General features: G+C 37.3%; 1 protein-coding gene across 46 annotated transcripts in view; it reads right to left on the reverse strand.

Moving 5' to 3' along the window:
* Nucleotides 1-20682, reverse strand: part of CLASP2 (cytoplasmic linker associated protein 2) — a 190212-nt gene that overhangs the window by 40276 nt on the left and 129254 nt on the right. For 24 of the 46 annotated variants that reach the window (XM_032305449.1, XM_032305597.1, XM_032305097.1 and 21 more), the window contains 5 exons: nt 18661-18724; nt 7554-7556; nt 3614-3777; nt 2493-2571; nt 2309-2359 (listed from right to left, as the gene is read on the reverse strand). In XM_032305449.1, coding sequence (XP_032161340.1) covers nt 2309-2359; nt 2493-2571; nt 3614-3777; nt 7554-7556; nt 18661-18724 — 361 coding nt within the window. The remainder of the gene's footprint in view (nt 1-2308; nt 2360-2492; nt 2572-3613; nt 3778-7553; nt 7557-18660; nt 18725-20682) is intronic. The other 22 variants (XM_032305950.1, XM_032305237.1, XM_032305762.1 and 19 more) reach the window with 3 other exon arrangements.

The following is a 20682-nucleotide window of genomic DNA, read 5'->3' on the forward strand; positions in this document are numbered from 1 at the left end:
ATAGTAAATCAAAGAATGAACATCAGTGTAGTTTGTTTTCAATTTGCCACCATCTATAGTTGAATATACTTACTTGTGCTATGTGAGATTTAACTAGTGCAGTGTCCTGGCAATTTACAGAGGCACATAAAGTTTTATTTATTTATTTATTTTTAAATTCTAAAAAAAAAATTTTTTTAAAGATTTTATTTATTTACCTGACAGAGAGAGAGAGATCACAAGTAGGCAGAGAGAGATAGGGAAGCAGGCTCCCCAATGAGCAGAGAGCCTGATGCAGGGCTCGATCCCAGGACCCTGAGACCATGACCCAAGCCAAGGGCAGAGGCCACCCAGATGCCCCACACACATGAAGTTTTAAAAGAGTTTCACAGAGTAGGTGTGTTTACTATACCACTAGGCAAAATAATCACAATACATATATAATAATCATTTGAAAGTTTAGATTTAAGTAGGAGATTTCATAAATTTATATACATAATCTGTAATTTTAATAACACACACGTTCATTCTTCTTCAGGGAAGTAAAAATTACCTTGCTGCTCAAGTGTGCATAACTTTACAACATATCTGTGAAACCCAGAAAAAGAAGTCACCAAAATTATTTTTTAAACTATTACTTACTCAAAATCACTCTGTATTGCCATTTCTCCCATTCTATTGCTTCTTTTCTGATATTTAACCACATGACTGTGGGAGATAAAATTTTGTATAAAATTTTCTCCTTTATCTGCAAGATCCATCATTTTTTCAATAAAGAACTTTATAGATCTCACACTCAAGCTGTTTGTGTTTTTCTATAACCTGTTCAGAACTGATTTTTAATCTTAATCTGTAACCGATCTGAAAGTTATTTATTTTGGCATACATATGACTCCAATTTAACTTTTCCTTGTTATTCTAAAATATTAACTAAGGAGTTGAAGAGTGATTTTCCCTTATAGCTTTGCTATGTGTGTATGTTGACATAAAATGTAATGCATGTATATACAAAATCCATATAAATATACAGCTCATATAAATATATGGCTTTCAGAGAAACAGTCTGTAATTCCAGTCTCCATTTTCCAACAGGAAAACTAATTTTAATCTGTCTGTTTCCCACTATCTATCTATCTTTATTTCTTTATTTCTTAAGCGAATGGTTTGGACCTCCCTTTCTACTAGCCCATGAAACAGCTCTATGTACATTTTCAGTAGCACTTGAATACCTACCTACCGCTGGTACCTAAATCATAGCCCTTATTATAATTTTATTGTGCATTATAATAAAAAATTATAAAATTTTATATTCCTAGGATTGCCTTGCACAATGGGTAGGACAAAGAACGAGTTCAAAACATTTATCAGTAAAATCAAGTAAATGATTCTCCTTCTGTAGATTAAAATCAAAATAAATGGAATCCCTTTCACAAAGCAGCTCTGAGAAATTAACGTTATGTTGAGTAACTCAACCCTGTAAGAAACACAATTGTGATTTTTAAGGCAAAATCATATTCAGAAACTTAAAGGAAAATCAATCATGGGCAATAATGCTTGTAGAAATAGATTTCGTGCAGAAGAGAGCAGAAAAATTTAAGGCTTGTAAATGCACATATGCTTGTTATTTCCCTGACTTTAATCTCACTTAATAAAACTCACAAAGAAAATATCTTTAGTAAAGAATTCAGGGGCTTTTACGTATAATTTTTTTTCTTCTATGTTAAATGTAGTAATTATTTTGAGTCACAAATTGGAATCCATCTCATTTTCACATAAATTCATTTAAAAAAGTGTGCTAATAATAATTGAGAAAGTTAATTCTGATTCTGAATTTTATGCACACATTAGAAATATCACATTGTAAAAAGAAAAGTTACTATTTCAGTTAAGGAGAACTGGAAAATAGCAGGGAGATTAAACTTAAAAATTTTTGTTTACTAAAATAAATACATAGGCAAAACTGACATTTTGCCCAAAATACCTATTCAAACTTCTAAACTTTGAAAAAAAAAAAAAAAAAAAAGAAAAGGTATTGGGAAATCACAAACATAAAATTAGGTAAGACTTTATAGAGCAAGTCTGCATTACCAGCTTAGAGTTAGACGGCCATACTTGCACTGCTTTCTAAATGGAAATTCCCCGTAAGCTTCTCCAGATATAGTCTGGCAATTGAGTAACATTTGAAATAAAATCTGTGCATGCTTAAAGGGCTTACAGAGGTTAGTAGTTGAAACCAGATGCATACAAACATTCTCTGAAACACGGCAGAGAGTTTTACAGAGAGTTAAGAAAAGAAATAGTGAAGATTAAAACAAAAACAAAAAAAAACCTTGGAGCTCCAAAAAGAGTGAAGCTGGTCCCGAAGTGCTGGCTTGACTGTCTGAAAGTTTATAAAAACAAAATCCACTGATGGAACAGCTTCTCATTGGGCAGAAATACAAATATCAACATAACTTTATTAATAAAATACTTCAATTCCTTACAATATCTTCAAAAGACTTCCAATTTTTTACCTTCAAGCTTGGTGTTTGGGTCTGATCAACAGTGAATCTCATTAGAATATTAAATTGAAGATCATTTGGAAAAGATTCTCTGAAAGAAGGAAAGAATAAAGCAAAACAAAAATTAATCAAGTAAACATTTAGCAAAGTAAACAGAAGATTATGCTTAATACCAAAACATAATATGCCATTCAAAGAGCATGCATGAAGTAGTATCTGTAAGTGGTATAGTTTATACTACTTACAGCACCTAAGTTATTCCCAGAATAATGTGAACATTTCACTCTATATCCTATGGGGGTTAAAAAGCAACACTATAGTAAATAATGGTCTATCTTGACTCAGGTATGAATTTAATCAGAAAAAAAAAAATTGTGGGTGCTTGGGTGCCTCAGTTGGTTAATAATCCAACTCTTGATTTCAGCTCAGGTCATGCTCATGTTGTAAGACAGAGGCCCACATGAGGCTCCATGCTCAGCAGGGAGTCTGCTTGAGATTCTCTCTCTCCCTCTCCCTCTACCCTTCCCCACTTGCACGCTCTCTAAAATAAATGAATAAAAATATTCAAATAAAATATCTAAAATAAATGAATAAAAAATCTTTAAAATAAAAAAGTAAAAGAAAAAATTAAGTTGAACATTATTGGAGTTATTTCCCCAGACCTAATAACTGAATTCTAGACTCACCTCAATCTAGTAAGTGGGTATTTGAAATAAGTCACCTCAACAATCTACACAAGAAAGAAATGTATCATTGTTCAAAATCTTCTGAAAAAAGATTCTGAATATTTAAGTGTTATAATAAAACATTCTTTTTAAATTTAGGAACTATTTTTTATGTTTACATTAGACTGAGTAAGATCTTCAACTCTGCTTTGAATATCCTAATTAAGATAAAATACCACCTTTGAATTACTCAACCAATGCTCATGACAGTTTTAGAAAAGAAAGGCAGTGTTCGATTTAAGGACCAATGCTGTATTAGATATATCGATGTGAATGGGTATCATTAACAATTTTCACAGGAAGCCCACGCAGCCTAAATGGATCAGAAGGGCTCAGAAATCTAAACACAGAAACTAAACATTTCTGATTACTACTGGATAAACTTGAAGTGTCTAAAGAAAACATTACCTGGTAACATCAAGGGCTTTCTGAACTTTTGCCTGAACAGACCCAAGCAAATCAGCACCCATTTTTTTTAATAGTTGCGTCAGCAGTACAAACAACCAGTCTTGAAGGTCATCTTTGTGGACTTGTATGAAATCCACTAGAGTCTCCAAAAACATGCTGAATACCTACAGTGGATAAATGGGGAAAGGAAGAGAAAAAGGAGGAAATATTGACCTCTATGATCAATTCTAAACCAAAATAGAAAGGGAATACAGGAATCAGAGGCACAGCGATTGGCAGCCAAGCGGAAAAACAATCTCTCTTGCTTTTCATTGGACTCTGTGATACAAGAGTATGTTTGAACTGTTATCCAACTTCTGCGCAGAAGTTCAACAATTAGCTATTCCATGCAGCATCACTTGGTAAAGAAACTTTGGCTATAATGGCTGGCACACCTAATGCTGTCAATGATGCCTAGTTAAACTGAAATCCATTTTATCTAAAATTTAGGGCAAGCAATTACCTACTGATAGCCTCACCACCTCTCAGCTCTTTGGAAAAATGGCAATGAGTTAATCAGAAGATGACTTTGCTGACAGCTACCTTAAAATATAAGAACATTCTGACATATTGGGCTAATTAGAGACTCCTGGATTTCTCAATATGTCAGTGGTCACAAATCCTTTCGGTATGAGATATAGTATTTATTAAAACTGCCCCAAATGTAAGTGATGTGGGTAACTATAACTACACAAATCTACACCTTAATTTTAGTGATTTCTAAAAAATCATTGAAGGCTATTAGTCTCCATTTCTTTCAGTGGGTTTTATACTTGGTTCCAATATTAATCTACTAGTTTAAAAAATTTTATAAGATAAAAAATTTTAAGGAAAGCTTGTGTTCTTAAGTAATGCATCTTATTAAAATCTGTCTAGTGCTGTGTTGACTCAGTTAGTACTTGACTAGAAAGCTGACTGTTAAATATTCAGGAATTTCGTTAGGTAGTTAATAGCCTGAAATTAGCCATGGTCGGGTACTTACACCTCAGGAATTACAGCAAACAGGACACATCAGGGTTTTCTGCCCATCCCCCAAACCTAGTTTGCCAGGCACAACACTCTAATTCTTTGATTTACTTTTAATCTTGTTTCAACTCTTGCCTCTCTTCCTGAGGATTCTTACTTTAAGCTTTCACTATAGTAAAATCAACATTAGAATCCCAAAGTCGACTCTCCCATTTTATCTGGTTCTCAAGAAACTGAGAATAAGAAAATGAGGTGACTTGTTCAAGGTTTCCATAGTCAATGGTTGGGTCACGACTTAAAACTAAGTTGGTTGGCTTTCAGCTATGTTCCATCCGTTCTATTACAAGATAACTTACCTCATGCACTTGACTGTCATTCAACATAAAACTCTCCACTGACTTTTTCCCTCACTTTGATTTCCTCTATAACCATCCTTCTAATAACTGTTTCTATAAGGGAGAGACAATTTTATTCCTCTTTAAGACTAATCTTTCTATTCTGGATTCTTGCTCTCTATAGCATGGTCTCCTCTACTATCTTTACACTCAATCTAAATCCTTTGGTTACAGCTACAGAAGACAATGTCTCAAGAATTTCTCTGTCAGTTTCCTTCCCACCAACTATCTTCTGATCATGAGAAGAAGTAGGAGCTTTTTCATTAGCTTAGTATGCTTGGCCATTCTGTAGCTTGCCACTGCTTTCCTCTTGTTATATTCCTTCTTTCATTTCTGTTGCCAGGCATTTTCCTTCTGCATTCTAAATGTGCAGTGATTAAGAGCCAGACTTCAGTGGCACCTGGATGGCTCAGTCAGTTAAGCGGCTGCCTTCCTGGATGGCTCAGTCAGTTAAACAGCTGCCTTCAGCTCAGGTCATGATCCCAGGGTCCTGGGATCAAGTGCCACATCAGGCGGGGAGCTTGCTTCTCCCTCCCCCCTGCCTGCTTGTCTTCTCTCTCTGTGTGTGTCAAACAAATAAAAATCTTAAAGAAAAAATAAAAAAGCCAGACTTCATCTTGATTTGCTTTTCATCAAAAGTGTGACTTTAATAGGCCTGCTCTGCTCTTTAACAGGCCCACTTTGCTCTAGCCTGGAAGGCCCCAGGACCTCTGAAATAGCATTCTTTTGGCCCTTCCCAAATCTATTCATCCTACTATCAAGTAGGCACCAGGTCTTTCTGACTTCAAGTCTGCTTTCTGGAAGAGGCCAGGTAAGTACATATGGCTTTGGAGGCCATACAGTGTCTATTATCACAACTACTCTGCCACAGTAGCACAGCAATAGACAGGATGCAAACAAGTGAATACAGCTGTGATCCAATATAATTTTATTTACAGAACAGGCAGCAGGCCAACTCATGCTTCTTTTTCACCATCAGACTGTGATACCATTCTTCTGAGAGAAACAAAATCCTCCACTGCCTTTAGAATAGTCTACAAAATAATGTCTCAAATGCTTAGACAATGGTCTAAATCTCCAAACTGATCTTGGACTATCTGGCAACGTAAAGTCTTTGTCTCTGAGCACTTCTTACCCACTCCTGATTTCCTACCCTGCCCCTCTATTTACACATAGCCTGTGACTTGCTACAAAGTTTACTGCTCAAATCCCAGCCAAAAAGCTTCTTAGACCATGTCAGAATATAGACACTTGGAACCTTTGTGGGATGTGCTTTATGGTGCTATTTAACTTCTGTATGTATATCATCTTCCCATTTGGAACATGTAACATTTGAGAATAAAGCCTCTATTGTTATATAGTCTTGCATTATCAATTAGAATCAAGCTCAAAGTTTACCAGAGGCTGAAGACTGAACAAATGTTGTTCAATTAACGTGCAGAAAAAGTCTTTAAAGAATAAGGATTTTCTCTTATGTGGAAACTTACCCTATAATTGATAGCCAGCCCTTTTTTCTCAATGGCAAGGGAAGATGTATAAGATCCTTGCTTCATTCAAACCAAGATTAACATCTTTCTCTCTCCTATAAACTTTCTGACATCTCCCACTTCTCTAGACTCATGCCAGTCATTTCCAGGAGGCCCTTTCTTCTCAGGCTGACATACCAAAAGTTTATGTTCCTGCCAAGATCTGAACTGCTATTTTCTCCTAAGTGGAAATTTCTTTTGATTATATACCATGAAAGTACAGAGAACAAAATGTAGACGTGTTATTTACAGTATTCCACATACAGAATTCTACTATTATTTTTCAAAATACTTAAATCCTATCAATAGTACTTACTAAGTGATAAGATACATGACTATATATATCTATTCAAAACACATATTGGGAATTTCCACATAAAATTTCTTACTTGACTGCCCTATCACAGAGTTCATTGTTAGATGTTGATATCCTTCTTTTTCTTTATCTAAAATTAATGAAGAAAGTGGAAAGTAGGTACATTTATATCAGTGCTAAAAGTTTAGATTTCAGAAAAAAAATCTGAAAAATTGCTCCATAAACTGTTGTTTGCTTTCATGGAATGATGCTTATAGGATATTAGAAAAAGTACTTATGTTGAGGTTGGGACTAAAGACTTTTTAATTATTGTGAAACTTGGGAATTATTTTTAATAATTCAATGGAACCACCCTTCAATGGAATCCGTTTATAATTCCACGTATCTCACAAGTGTACTTTAATGGAAAATGTAACCTTTGGGCTATTACAGTTGAGGCAGTCTTTTCTCAATCTCACATTTTAGGTGTGCCAGTCATCAAATATAGAACAGAAGAACATAATCAAATTAGATTAATTAGTAGATTAAAAAGCACATCTCCAAACAGAATGACAGTTTGCATAACTGCAAATAGCATTTCGTAGATTGCAAAGGGTCCAACACTGCATGAACTCTTCGGGAGAGAAAATAGAGAAAAAGGGTTAATTTCACAGTCATGCAGTAAAGTTAGGTTTCCAACAAATATTGAACCAACTTACTCTCTATTGAGAGTTCCAACACAGGGGACAGCATGCAAAAAGAAAAAAAGAAAAAAAAGAAAAACACACAAATTAGTCGCCATCAATGCAAAGTTCCTATATGGAAGAAAAACACTTAGAAAATAAAAGTGACAAATGTTTTTCAAAGTTTTATGATAAACTCAAAATAGTTTTTAAAACAAGAGTTAAATGAATAGTTAAGAGAGAAGAACATGTGATTTTTCTGTGTTTCTCCCTCACCTCCTGGCCAAAGAAATATAAAAACAAAACCCAGAAAACCAACTTTTTTTCCAGACTCTAATATCCTTGAGGCTCAAATTCTATAAAGAATCTAAGACTAAGATACCTGCTCCCATTTCTGAACAGTGCCAACATTTAGTTCCAAAGTATAATATTTACTTTTTTTTTCTCTCTTCAGAAGCAATACATTTACAACTTAAATGGTATCTCTGAAGGTTTAGAACAACTACAATTGTTTGGAAATAAAAAGTAACTGTTTTTACCATAACTTCAAGATTTGCCCCAGTAAGATGTGCTTTATGGTTTCCTGATCCTAGGACTGTAAACAGCTCTGCTGTCTAGCATACTTATTTAGGAGACCAAAAGTGACCTGGGCACCCAACTGTGTCCCATTTGAGTAGCCATAGATTAAACTCCTACCCTAGTTGTTTAAGACTTAATGGTATGACTTCAAGAGGTAGGACTATATAGATCATAAAATGCCAATTCAAAGCATGCATGCATCTCAGTGAAGGTAGCTCCTTTCAAACAGTTTCTTCAGAGGCAAATGTGAGAACACATAAAACTTTTGACATCTGACCCTTCTTACATTTTGAAGGAAAAAAACGATTCTAGAGTGGTCAAAATAAAAATCTTCCCTGAACTTCTTCATTCTTCAAGCTTACTTAGTTTTTAAAAAATTTCCACAGTGTCTAGTGTGTACTTAGGGCTTTACATATAATAACTCATTTAATCATCCTCACAATATTATGAGGTAGGTATTACTATTAACTGTTTTACAGATAAGGAAACTAAGGCGCACACTGCTAATAAGTGTTGGAGGTAGAATTCGAATACAAGTAATCTAGCTCTACTATCCATACTTGATATCACCATGCTGTACGGTCTCTCTAAAAAAATATTAACAGGCTTTAAATCAAACATTGGCAGCTTATGTTCTAAATTACTGTCATACATATATCATCATCCATCACCACTTATTTGCATATGGCTATCTGAGGTGAAAAAAGTTTATCAAGTTACATGTATCAAATAATTTCAGCCTGCAAACTATATTTGCCAATCGTATACCAGGAAAAAAAATCCAGCATGTATTTCAACGGTATTCAGAAAAAGCTCTCTCCTGGCCCTTACTTTCTGGGGTGTCTGCATTGCATACTAGAGCTTTCTTGACATTCTAAAATATTAAGAGGGAAACATTCTGGGGGTTGGAGAAGGAGATCTATATCAAAGTAGATGATAGAAAAGTAGATGGGGCTATCCACAACCTGTTTCTCTAAGTATCTTGTTTCTGCTGAGGACAGTAGTCTCAATTGTGTTGAGCATGAGTGAGAACAACTTTCAGTTACCATGAAGTAGGCTATTATCCAGAAGGTGTTAACATAGAGACTGAAATGTTGATTTTAACCTAAAAAGATATGGGAAAATCCACCTAACTAAGCTAGTGGTATGAGGTGTCTCCTCCCAAACACTATGGCCCATTCTGGGGCAAGGCTTCGACAGTTTTTGCCCTATGAGGTTTCAGGACAGTTGAGGTCACTGATTAAGTGACTAAGATTCACTAGTAGTAGAGAGCTAACCCAGGCTTGAGGAAGACAAAGAAATGTCCCTGACAACATTTTTCAAGGCTATGAGAAAAAAGCACATTGCTCCTTTGGGGACATGGACATAGTCTAGGGCTGGGGTGAGAGTAAGGAAGGAATGACAAGCAAAATGCTAGGCTTTGTTTTGCCATTTTCTTGAGGACAATGAGTAGTCACTACAGGGTTTTTAAGCTGGTAGAGAAAATTTATCTTTTACAGAAAGATTACTAAAAGATGCAGTGTGGAGGAGGTGCAACAGGAAAAAGACCACTGTGTCCTGAACTGGCAGTGAGAATGGACAGATATTCAGAAGGTTGGATCAATTAGGATTAAGTGAGTTTCCAGAATGATGGCCAAAATGTTCACTTAGGCAATGAACGAAAGGAGATTTCATCTAATGAGACAAACCATCCAATGAGATAAAGCAGTTGTGAGGCTCAAGATGACTAATAAGACATGTGACTAAGTAAGCACAAGAGAAAAATATGGGCTGGAAGTACACTTTTGGGAATCATTAGGTTACAGCAAGCGGTAACTGAAGCTTTAGATAAGGTACTGAATGAAAGAAGAGAGCCCAGGACAAGAATCTACACAGAACCAACCCTTAGTAAACAGGCAAGAGAGATAGGAGTTGCATGACAAAAGGTATGAGGTAGACTGGATAAGACACAACAGGCACTTCTAGGAGGAGTCAAGATGGCGGAGAAGTAGCAGGCTGAGACTACTTCAGCTAGCAGGAGATCAACTAGATAGCTTATCTAAAAATTGCAAACACCTGCAAATCCATCCGCAGATCCAAGAGAAGAAGAACAGCAATTCTGGAAACAGAAAAACAACCACTTTCTGAAAGGTAGGACTGGCGGAGAAGTCAATCCAAAGCGACGGGAAGATAGACCCCGGGGGGAGGGGCCGGCTCCCGGCAAGCAGCGGAGCAACGGAGCACAAAATCAGGACTTTTAAAAGTCTGCTCCGCTGAGGGACATCGCTCCAGAGGCTAAACCGGGGCAAAGCCCACGCGGGGTCAGCGTGGCCTCAGGTCCCGCAGGGTCACAGAAGGATCGGGGGTGTCTGAGTGTCGCAGAGCTTGTGGGTATTGGAACAGAAAGCCGGCTACAGAGACAGAGCCGACAGTAAGATCACAGCTCGGTGTTACCTTGAACTGGTCGCAGGCTCGGTGAGCTCGGAGCGGGGCCAGAGGTCAGGCAGACGGGAGTTACTGGGCGTGTTCTCTGAGGGCGCACTGAGGAGTGGGGCCCAGGGCTCTCGGCTCCTCCAGGCCGGAGACCAGGAGGCCGCCATTTGTATTCCTGTCCTCCAGAACTCTACGGAAAGAGCTCAGGGAACAAAAGCAAACCTATGCGGATTACTCAGCCCCACCCCTGGTAAGGGCGGTGCAATTCTGCCTGGGGCAAAGACACTTGAGAATCACTACACCAGGCCCCTCCCCCAGAAGATCAACAAGAAATCCAGCCAAGACCAAGTTCACCTACCAAGGAGTGCGGTTTCAATACCAAGGAGAGCAGCAGAATTCCAGAGGAGGAGAAAGCAAAGCACGGAACTCATGGCTTTCTCCGTGTTTAGTCTTGCAGTTAATTTAATTTTTTTTTCATTTTTGTTTTTTTTCTTGCCTTCTGGTAAAATATTTTTTTTAACTTTTACCCTTTTCTTTTTTAACGATTTTTAACTAGTTTATCTAATATATGTACTTTTTCTTTTTTATATTTTTCTTTATTCGTTTTCTTTTTTTAAAATTCTTTTCTTTTTTTTCTTTCTCCCTTTTTGAACCTCTTTTAATCCCCTTTCTCCCCCCTCACGATTTGGGATCTCTTCTGATTTGGTTAAAGCATATTTTCCTGGGGTTATTGCCACCCTTTTAGTATTTTACTTGCTCCTTCATATACTCTTATCTGGATAAAATGACAAGACGGAAAAATTCACCACAAAAAAAAGAACAAGAGGCAGTACCGAAGGCTAGGGACCTAATCAATACAGACATTGGTAATATGTCAGATCTAGAGTTCAGAATGACAATTCTCAAGGTTCTAGCCGGGCTCGAAAAAGGCATGGAAGATATTAGAGAAACCCTCTCGGGAGATATAAAAGCCCTTTCTGGAGAAATAAAAGAACTAAAATCTAACCAAGTTGACATCAAAAAAGCTATTAATGAGGTGCAATCAAAAATGGAGGCTTTCACTGCTAGGATAAATGAGGCAGAAGAAAGAATTAGTGATATAGAAGACCAAATGACAGAGAATAAAGAAGCTGAGCAAAAGAGGGACAAACAGCTACTGGACCACGAGGGGAGAATTCAAGAGATAAGTGACACCATAAGACAAAACAACATTAGAATAATTGGGATTCCAGAAGAAGAAGAAAGAGAGAGGGGAGCAGAAGGTATACTGGAGAGAATTATTGGGGAGAATTTCCCCAATATGGCAAAGGGAACGAGCATCAAAATTCAGGAGGTTCAGAGAACGCCCCTCAAAATCAATAGGAATAGGCCCACACCCCGTCACCTAATAGTAAAATTTACAAGTCTCAGTGACAAAGAGAAAATCCTGAAAGCAGCCCGGGAAAAGAAGTCTGTAACATACAATGGTAAAAATATTAGATTGGCAGCTGACTTATCCACAGAGACCTGGCAGGCCAGAAAGAGCTGGCATGATATTTTCAGAGCACTAAACGAGAAAAACATGCAGCCAAGAATACTATATCCAGCTAGGCTATCATTGAAAATAGAAGGAGAGATTAAAAGCTTCCAGGACAAACAAAAACTGAAAGAATTTGCAAATACCAAACCAGCTCTACAGGAAATATTGAAAGGGGCCCAAAAGCAAAGAGAGAGCCTACAAGTGGTAGATCAGAAAGGAACAGAGACCATATACAGTAACAGTCACCTTACAGGCAATACAATGGCACTAAATTCATATCTCTCAATAGTTACCCTGAATGTTAATGTTAATGTAAATGCCCCTGTCAAAAGACACAGGGTATCAGAATGGATAAAAAAACAAAACCCATCTATATGTTGCCTCCAAGAAACTCATTTTAAGCCTGAAGACACCTCCAGATTTAAAGTGAGGGGGTGGAAAAGAATTTACCATGCTAATGGACATCAGAAGAAAGCAGGAGTGGCAATCCTTATATCAGATCAATTAGATTTTAAGCCAAAGACTATAATAAGAGATGAGGAAGGACACTATATCATACTCAAAGGGTCTGTCCAACAAGAAGATCTAACAATTTTAAATATCTATGCCCCCAACGTGGGAGCAGCCAACTATATAAACCAATTAATAACAAAATCAAAGAAACACATCAACAATAATACAATAATAGTAGGGGACTTTAACACTCCCCTCACTGAAATGGACAGATCATCCAAGCAAAAGATCAGCAAGGAAATAAAGGCCTTAAACGACACACTGGACCAGATGGACATCACAGATATATTCAGAACATTTCATCCCAAAGCAACAGAATACACATTCTTCTCTAGTGCACATGGAACATTCTCCAGAATAGATCACATCCTCGGTCCTAAATCAGGACTCAACCAGTATCAAAAGATTTGCACCCCAAACCATAAGATACCTAGGAATAAACCTAACCAAAGAGGCACAGAATCTATACTCAGAAAACTATAAAGTACTCATGAAAGAAATTGAGGAAGACACAGAGAAATGGAAAAATGTTCCATGCTCCTGGATTGGAAGAATAAATATTGTGAAAATGTCTATGCTACCTAAAGCAATCTACACATTTAATGCAATTCCTATCAAAGTACTCTCCATCTTTTCAAAGAAATGGAACAAATAATTCTAAAATTTATATGGAACCAGAAAAGACCTCGAATAGCCAAAGGGATATTGAAAAAGAAAGCCAAAGTTGGTGGCATCACAATTCCGGACTTCAAGCTCTATTACAAAGCTGTCATCATCAAGACAGCATGGTACTGGCACAAAAACAGACACATAGATCAATGGAACAGAATAGAGAGCCCAGAAATAGAACCTCAACTCTACAGTCAACTAATCTTCGACAAAGCAGTTAAGACTGTCCAATGGAAAAAAGACAGCCTCTTCAATAAATGGTGCTGGGAAAACTGGACAGCCACATGCAGAAAAATGAAATTGGACCATTTCCTTACACCACACACAAAAATAGACTCAAAATGGATGAAGGACCTCAATGTGCGAAAGGAATCCATCAAAATCCTTGAGGAGAACACAGGCAGCAACCTCTTCGACCTCAGCCACAGCAACATCTTCCTAGGAACAACGCCAAAGGCAAGGGAAGCAAGGGCAAAAATGAACTATTGGGATTTCATCAAGATCAAAAGCTTTTGCACAGCAAAGGAAACAGTTAACAAAATCAAAAGACAACTGACAGAATGGGAGAAGATATTTGCAAACGACATATCAGATAAAGGACTAGTGTCCAAAATCTATAAAGAACTTAGCAAACTCAACACCCAAAGAACAAATAATCCAATCAAGAAATGGGCAGAGGACGTGAATAGACATTTCTGCAAAGAAGACATCCAGATGGCCAACAGACACATGAAAAAGTGCTCCATATCACTCGGCATCAGGGAAATACAAATCAAAACCACAATGAGATATCACCTCACACCAGTCAGAATGGCTAAAATCAACAAGTCAGGAAATGACAGATGCTGGTGAGGATGTGGAGAAAGGGGAACCCTCCTCCACTGTTGGTGGGAATGCAAGCTGGTGCAGCCACTCTGGAAAACAGCATGGAGGTTCCTCAGAATGCTGAAAATAGAACTGCCCTATGAACGAGCAATTGCACTATTGGGTATTTACCCTAAAGATACAAACGTAGTGATCCAAAGGGGCACGTGCACCCGAATGTTTATAGCAGCAATGTCCACAATAGCCAAACTATGGAAAGAACCTAGATGTCCATCAACAGATGAATGGATCCAGAAGATGTGGTATATATACACAATGGAATACTATGCAGCCATCAAAAGAAATGAAATCTTGCCATTTGTGACGACGTGGATGGAACTAGAGCGTATCATGCTTAGTGAAATAAGTCAAGCGGAGAAAGACAACTATCATATGATCTCCCTGATATGAGGAAGTGGTGATGCAACATGGGGGCTTAAGTGGGTAGAGGAAGAATCTATGAAACAAGATGGAATTGGGAGAAAGACAAACCATAAGTGACTCTTAATCTCACAAAACAAACTGAGGGTTGCTGTGGGGAGGGGCGTTGGGAGAAGGGGGTGGGATTATGGACATTGGGGAGGGTATGTGCTTTGGTGAGTGCTGTGAAGTGTGTAAACCTGGTGATTCACAGACCTGTACCCCTGGGGATAAAAATATATGTTTATAAAAAATAAAAAATTAAAAAAAAAAAAAAAGACACAACAGGCACTTCAACAACAGACACATCACATTCCTTAAAGGAGACAGAAAAGATAAATCGAAAAACCAATAATAAAGTTGAAAACAAAAAGAAATTTCAACCAGCAAAATGGAATTTATGAGCAATTCATGGAAGCCAAGCAGATGAGACCATATTAGCAAAAAATTAGGCCCAATAGAGTATTGTGGCTAATAATAGCTTCAAGGTGAGACCTCCCTCCATTCCAATAGGAGGGAAGATAGAAAGAATGGGTTTCTGTGTAGATACAGTGGCTGGTTTGGAGGCAGGAAATGAGAGTTTCTGCTTGATGACTTCCAATTTCTAGGTGAGCTAAGAAGCCAAGAAATATGCTTGGGGCATAACATAAGCTCGGAGGTGAATGGACTGCAGTTTTGAGGAGAGAAACTATTTGACATGGTCTCCTTGGAGAAGAGAAGAGAAAGATGAGAGAAGAAGCATTACAAGGCAGCACTGTGCATTTAAACAAAAATCACAGATCAGTTAATGGAGAATGGCAGAGAAATACCAGAATACACTGGATGATTTCACCAGGGGCCTACACATTGTTTCCCTTCAAGAATCCCAACCTTTGGAGTGCCCAGGTGGCTCAGTCAGTTAAGCAACTGTCTTCAGCTCACGTAATGATCCCAGGGTTCTGGAATCAAGTCCCATAGAGGACTTCCTGCTCCTCAGGGAGCCTGCTTCTTCCTCTCCCTCTGCTACTTGCCCTGCTTGTGCTCTCCCACTCTTGCTCTCTCAAACAAAATCTTAAAAAAAAAAAAATCCCAACCTTCATCTAACTGGTGGCATGATCTCTGTGAGCAGAGGCTCTTGGACATATGTTTCTACTATAGTGTCAATAACTCAGAACTGAGCATAGAAAACAGGGATCAGCAAACTATAGTCTGCAGGTTAAGAATGATTTTAAAAAGTATTTTTTTTAAATGGGCAATTTACATGAAAATTAAAATTTCAATGTTCATAAAGTTTTGTTGTAACCCTGCCATAATCATTTGTTTACATATTGTGTATAAATGTCTGTGCAACAATGGCAGAGTTGAGTAGTGGTGACAGAGATCCTTATGGCACACAAAGCTGCAAATATTTACTATATGGCCCTTACAGAACAAAAAAGTGGTCTACTTCTGATAACAAAACTGTATCTGGAATGAAAATAAAGTATCATAATGCTTGATCCTAAAGATGGTGCTGCTGGTACTTTACATCAAGATATATTTAAAAAATGGGGAGAGAGAGAGATCTGCTATTTTAATAATATCAGGATATAATGCAAAAGCTCAAATCAAACCCTGATATTTTATTTTTTTATTTGAAAGAAAGACAGAAAGAGCATGATCGGGGGAAGGGGTAGAGGGAGGAGGACATGTAGACTTCCTACTGAGCTTAAAGTGAGATGCAGGGCTCACTCCCAGGACCCTGAGACCATTCCTTGAGCCAAAGGCAGATGCTTAACCAACTGAGCCACCCAGGCGCCCCAAATCCTGACATTTTAAACTCAGCAGAGAATGGTGACATATCCAGTTTATTCTTAATGAATTACATTATTGGCAGAGCCTCTGAGGGACAACCACCAAACAAAAGTCAAGCAGAAACAAATTAACAAAAATCTTCCCATTACACTTGGTTTTCATTGAACTAAACTGCCAAAAACATAATCAAATGAACAAAACCAGATGGGTTGGTAAGAACTGTGTATTGTTATAAAAACCGATGAAGAAAAACCAAAAAGTCATGTTTGTGGCAATTCTAAGGAGGACTGTACCTGGTTCTCTATGTCTATTAAAGGAAGCCAAGCATATGTGCTCAGTTCAGTTCCTTTCTCAACATCAAACTCAGCTTTCCTATTTCATCTCCAAGAGACTCTTTAAAAAGTGTTTCTTTTTTATTAATGTATAAATTCTAGCATCCAACTAAATTATATTATTGTCCTCGCAAAAAATAAACTGAGGCTTCAAGAAATAATCCACCTTTGGTCTTATACCTTCCAGCAGGGAAGATATTACTGAAGATATTTTATAATTCTGTTTTTTAGGGACGCCTGGGTGGCTCAGTTGGTTAAGTGTCTGCCTTCAGCTCAGGTCATGATCCCAGAGTCCTAGGGCTGAGTACCACATTGGGCTCCTTGCTCAGTGGGGAGCCTGCTTCTCCTTCTGCCTGCCACTCTCCCTCCTTGAGCTCTCTTTCTGGCCAATAAACAAAGAAAATATAAAAAAAAAAAAAATCTATTTTTTAAAGTCGCATAGATAATTACTAAAATATTGTTTGTAAAAGAGGTCCATCCAGATAACAATTGTTTTGTCCTTTGGTTTCTATTGCCAAGAAAACAGACCAACAATTAATTTGTTCAAGATTGATAGATTTTTTGCATTAAAACAAGTCCTACAGCTATAACTAGTGGTAGCAATGTAAGTGTAAGATCATACAGTTATCTACATGTTCAGTTTGAAAGTTATAAACTTCATTTATTTATTTATTTTTAGGTAACCTCTAGGCCCAATGCGGGGCTTGAATTCATGATCCTGAGATCAAGAGTTGCAAGCTCCGCTAACTGAGCCAGCCAGGCACCCCTGAAAGTTATAAATTTTAAACAAACTGCTTGCCAAGTGTTTTTTTTTTTTTTTTTTAAAGATTTTATTTATTTATTTGACAGACAGAGATCACCAGTAGGCAGAGAGGCAGGCAGAGAGAGAGAGAGGAGGAAGCAGGCTCCCCGCGGAGTGGACAGCCCGATGCGGGGCTCGATCCCAGGACCCTGGGACCATGACCCGAGCCGAAGGCAGAGGCTTTAACCCACTGAGCCACCCAGGCGCCCCGTTGCCAAGTGTTTTTTAATCTTTGTCTATAATGGAAACTTGCATTCTTGGATAAAATAAGTACACCTTCTGATAGAGGGTAATCTTTGAAAACCGTTTTAAAGTAGAAGCAATTTAAAATCTATAGCTAGATTTTAGTTTCTATATGAAGTGGGATTTTATTATCTTTAAAGTAGTGTTGCAAGTAATGAAAATATCAAAAATAGAAAAAAAATGAGAATGATATGTGCAACAACAAAGTGAAGACAAAAAAAAAAAAAAAAACAAGGTGAAATTTGTTAATTTTTTTTTAATAATTTCCCTTCCACATCTCCCTCTCACTGAAGTTAGAAATTCTCATGCAGACAACTGGTAACCTAAAAAAAGACAGTAAAGTTTCACCACTGTCAGACACATTATTGAAAACAGAGTAACCAAATATATTTTTTAACAGTAACTATCCTGCAAGGGGAACCAAAATTTCCCGGTATACATGCAGATTATGCCTAAGTGCTTAAAACGAAGTATGTTTTAATCAACATTAAAAATTAAACAGTGCTCTGAAAATTTTTATGGACTACGTCAACATATGAAATGCTTTTTTTTAATGTTACTACCAAACTGTGGCCAACAGGTATTTTGTGCTTTTGTGTTATTTAATGGCAATTCTTTTCTATACAATTGTTCTTTTAAGATAAGAATATATTTACATTAACACAGCAAAAGAAGAAAACAATTAAAAGTTCTCAAGAAGACCTTTTTTCAACTTACCCCAATTTTCTCTCTTTACAAACCGTAAAAAGTTTCTAGTGATACAAACACGTTCAGTTTGACTAATTCTATGCATCATGCTTATTACTCTATCCCTCAGCTTACAGTCTTAAAACAATCTCTCTGGAGAAGTTTAAATGGTGACTGGAGAGCAATTTCTAAATTATGTATGATATCAAACACTTTCAATTATGTTTGAAAAGAAATGGCTTACAGTGTTTTGCTATTATTTTATGCTTTTTTTGGCAATCCACAAATGACATCCCAGAGAAGTAAGTGATCTTAAATACTAAAACATACCTTGCCATGAGGATCAGCAAACATTCTTGTGAAAATTTCACACAATCTTTTCAGTTCAACTCGACTGTCAAAATAATAAAGCAGCTTATTAATATCTTCTTTTTAAAAAAAGATTTATTTGAGAGACAGAAAGAGCACAAGCAGGCAGAGGGACAGAGGAAGAGGGAGAGGGACAAGCAAAGGCCCTTTGCTTTCCCTAAGCAGGGAGCCTGAAGCAGGGTGGGATACAGGGACAGGGCTTGATCCCACAACCCTGAGATCATAACCTGAGCTGAGGTCAGACACTTAACCAACTAAGCTAGCCAGGTGCCCCCAAAGTAGCTTATTAATACCTTGCTATAGGAAGAATTCATTTAAAATAAGCTTAGCTGTAATTAGGCTTCTTATAGAAAAACAAAATAGTCCTCCAAATCAAAAAATGTATGGGACTTACTAATCAAGGATAAATACAAATTTATCAAATACAACAATAATTCTGCTGCAACCCACATTATATTAAAAATTAAAAGTTTTATGAAAAGAACTATAATTGTATTTCATTAATGTAGCACAACAGGGGAAACTGTACAAATGACATTCCCAGCACATGAATCTTATCCTTTAAATGCTAAGATGTTTTCTTAAATTTGGCCACCTGAGGGCTAAAATCTTTCTACGCTTTGCCTACCCTCTTGCCACTGATAATGATATACTGAACCTAATACTAACCTAATCTTGACAGGGTTAGGAACAATATTATGATTTACTGCAATGATTCATGAACTGTGATATAAAAACATTAAAATATATTAGACAGTATATAGATGAACATCTATTTTTTATTTCATTTATTATTAATTAATTAATTAATTAAATTTATTTATTTGACACAGAGAGAGAGAGAGAGATCACAAGTAGGCAGAGAGTATGTGTGTGGGGGGAGCAGGCTCTCTGAGCAGAGAGCCTGATGTGGGGCTCGATCCCAGGACCCCGAGATCATGACCTGAGCTGAAGGCAGAGGCTTAATCCACTGAGCCACCCAGGGGCCCCTGAACATCTATTTTAAATTAAATAGTTTTAATACTTTATTTTTTAAAGATTTTATTTATTTATTTGATAGAGATCACAAGTAGGCACAGAGGCAGGCAGAGAGAGAGGGGGAAGCAGGCTCCCCGCTGAGCAGAGAGCCCGATGCAGGGCTTGATCCCAGGACCCTGGAATCATGACCTGAGCTGAAGGCAGAGGCTTTAACCCACTGAGCCACCCAAGGTGCCCTAGTTTTAATACTTTTTAAAGTAAGTACAGCTAGCAACTCTAACCCTGATTTCAGGTATCAAGTCAGTAAGTATTCCTCTAATTTTCCACTACATTCAAACTTAGAGTTACCTAAATCTAGGTTCTTAAAGGGGTTGAACAAAGAAGTTTAAAACATTATGCAGATAAAGACAATAAAGAATTTAGAAGGAAAAAGCAAGTAAAAGCCAGTAGGAAAGGAAACCAAATCAAACAAACAAAAAACCAATATAAAGTTAAGAGAAATTCACTCCAATTCCATTTCGTATTACACTAAGACTCACAAATTACATGAACACTGAGAATACACCTTCATGTTCAAGTGAGCATAAACATTCTTTCCTCTTACTGAAAATTTTTTATTTAAAAAAAATTTTTTTAAAGATTTTTCTTTATTTATTCGACAGACAGAGATCACAAGTAGGCAGAGAGGTAGGCAGAGAGAGAGAGGAGGAAGCAGGCTCCCAGCTGAGCAGAGAGCCTGATGTGGGGCTCGATCCCAGGACTCTGGGATCATGACCTGAGCTGAAGGCAGAGGCTTTAACCCACTGGGCCACACAGGCGCCCTCTCTTACTGAAAAATTTATCAGGAATGAATTTTAATAAACTGGCTAGCTTTAATCTTATGTACACTTTATTTTTTTTAATTTTAAAAATTAATACCTTTTTCATGAATTTCTATTTGTGAATTAGACGTAACCTTTTAAACAAAAATTTCTAGTATATATAGTATAGACAATTCTGAAGCCT

The sequence above is a fragment of the Mustela erminea genome, chromosome 1 (genome assembly GCF_009829155.1).
Source record: "Mustela erminea isolate mMusErm1 chromosome 1, mMusErm1.Pri, whole genome shotgun sequence".
NCBI classification, from domain to species: Eukaryota; Metazoa; Chordata; class Mammalia; order Carnivora; family Mustelidae; genus Mustela; species Mustela erminea.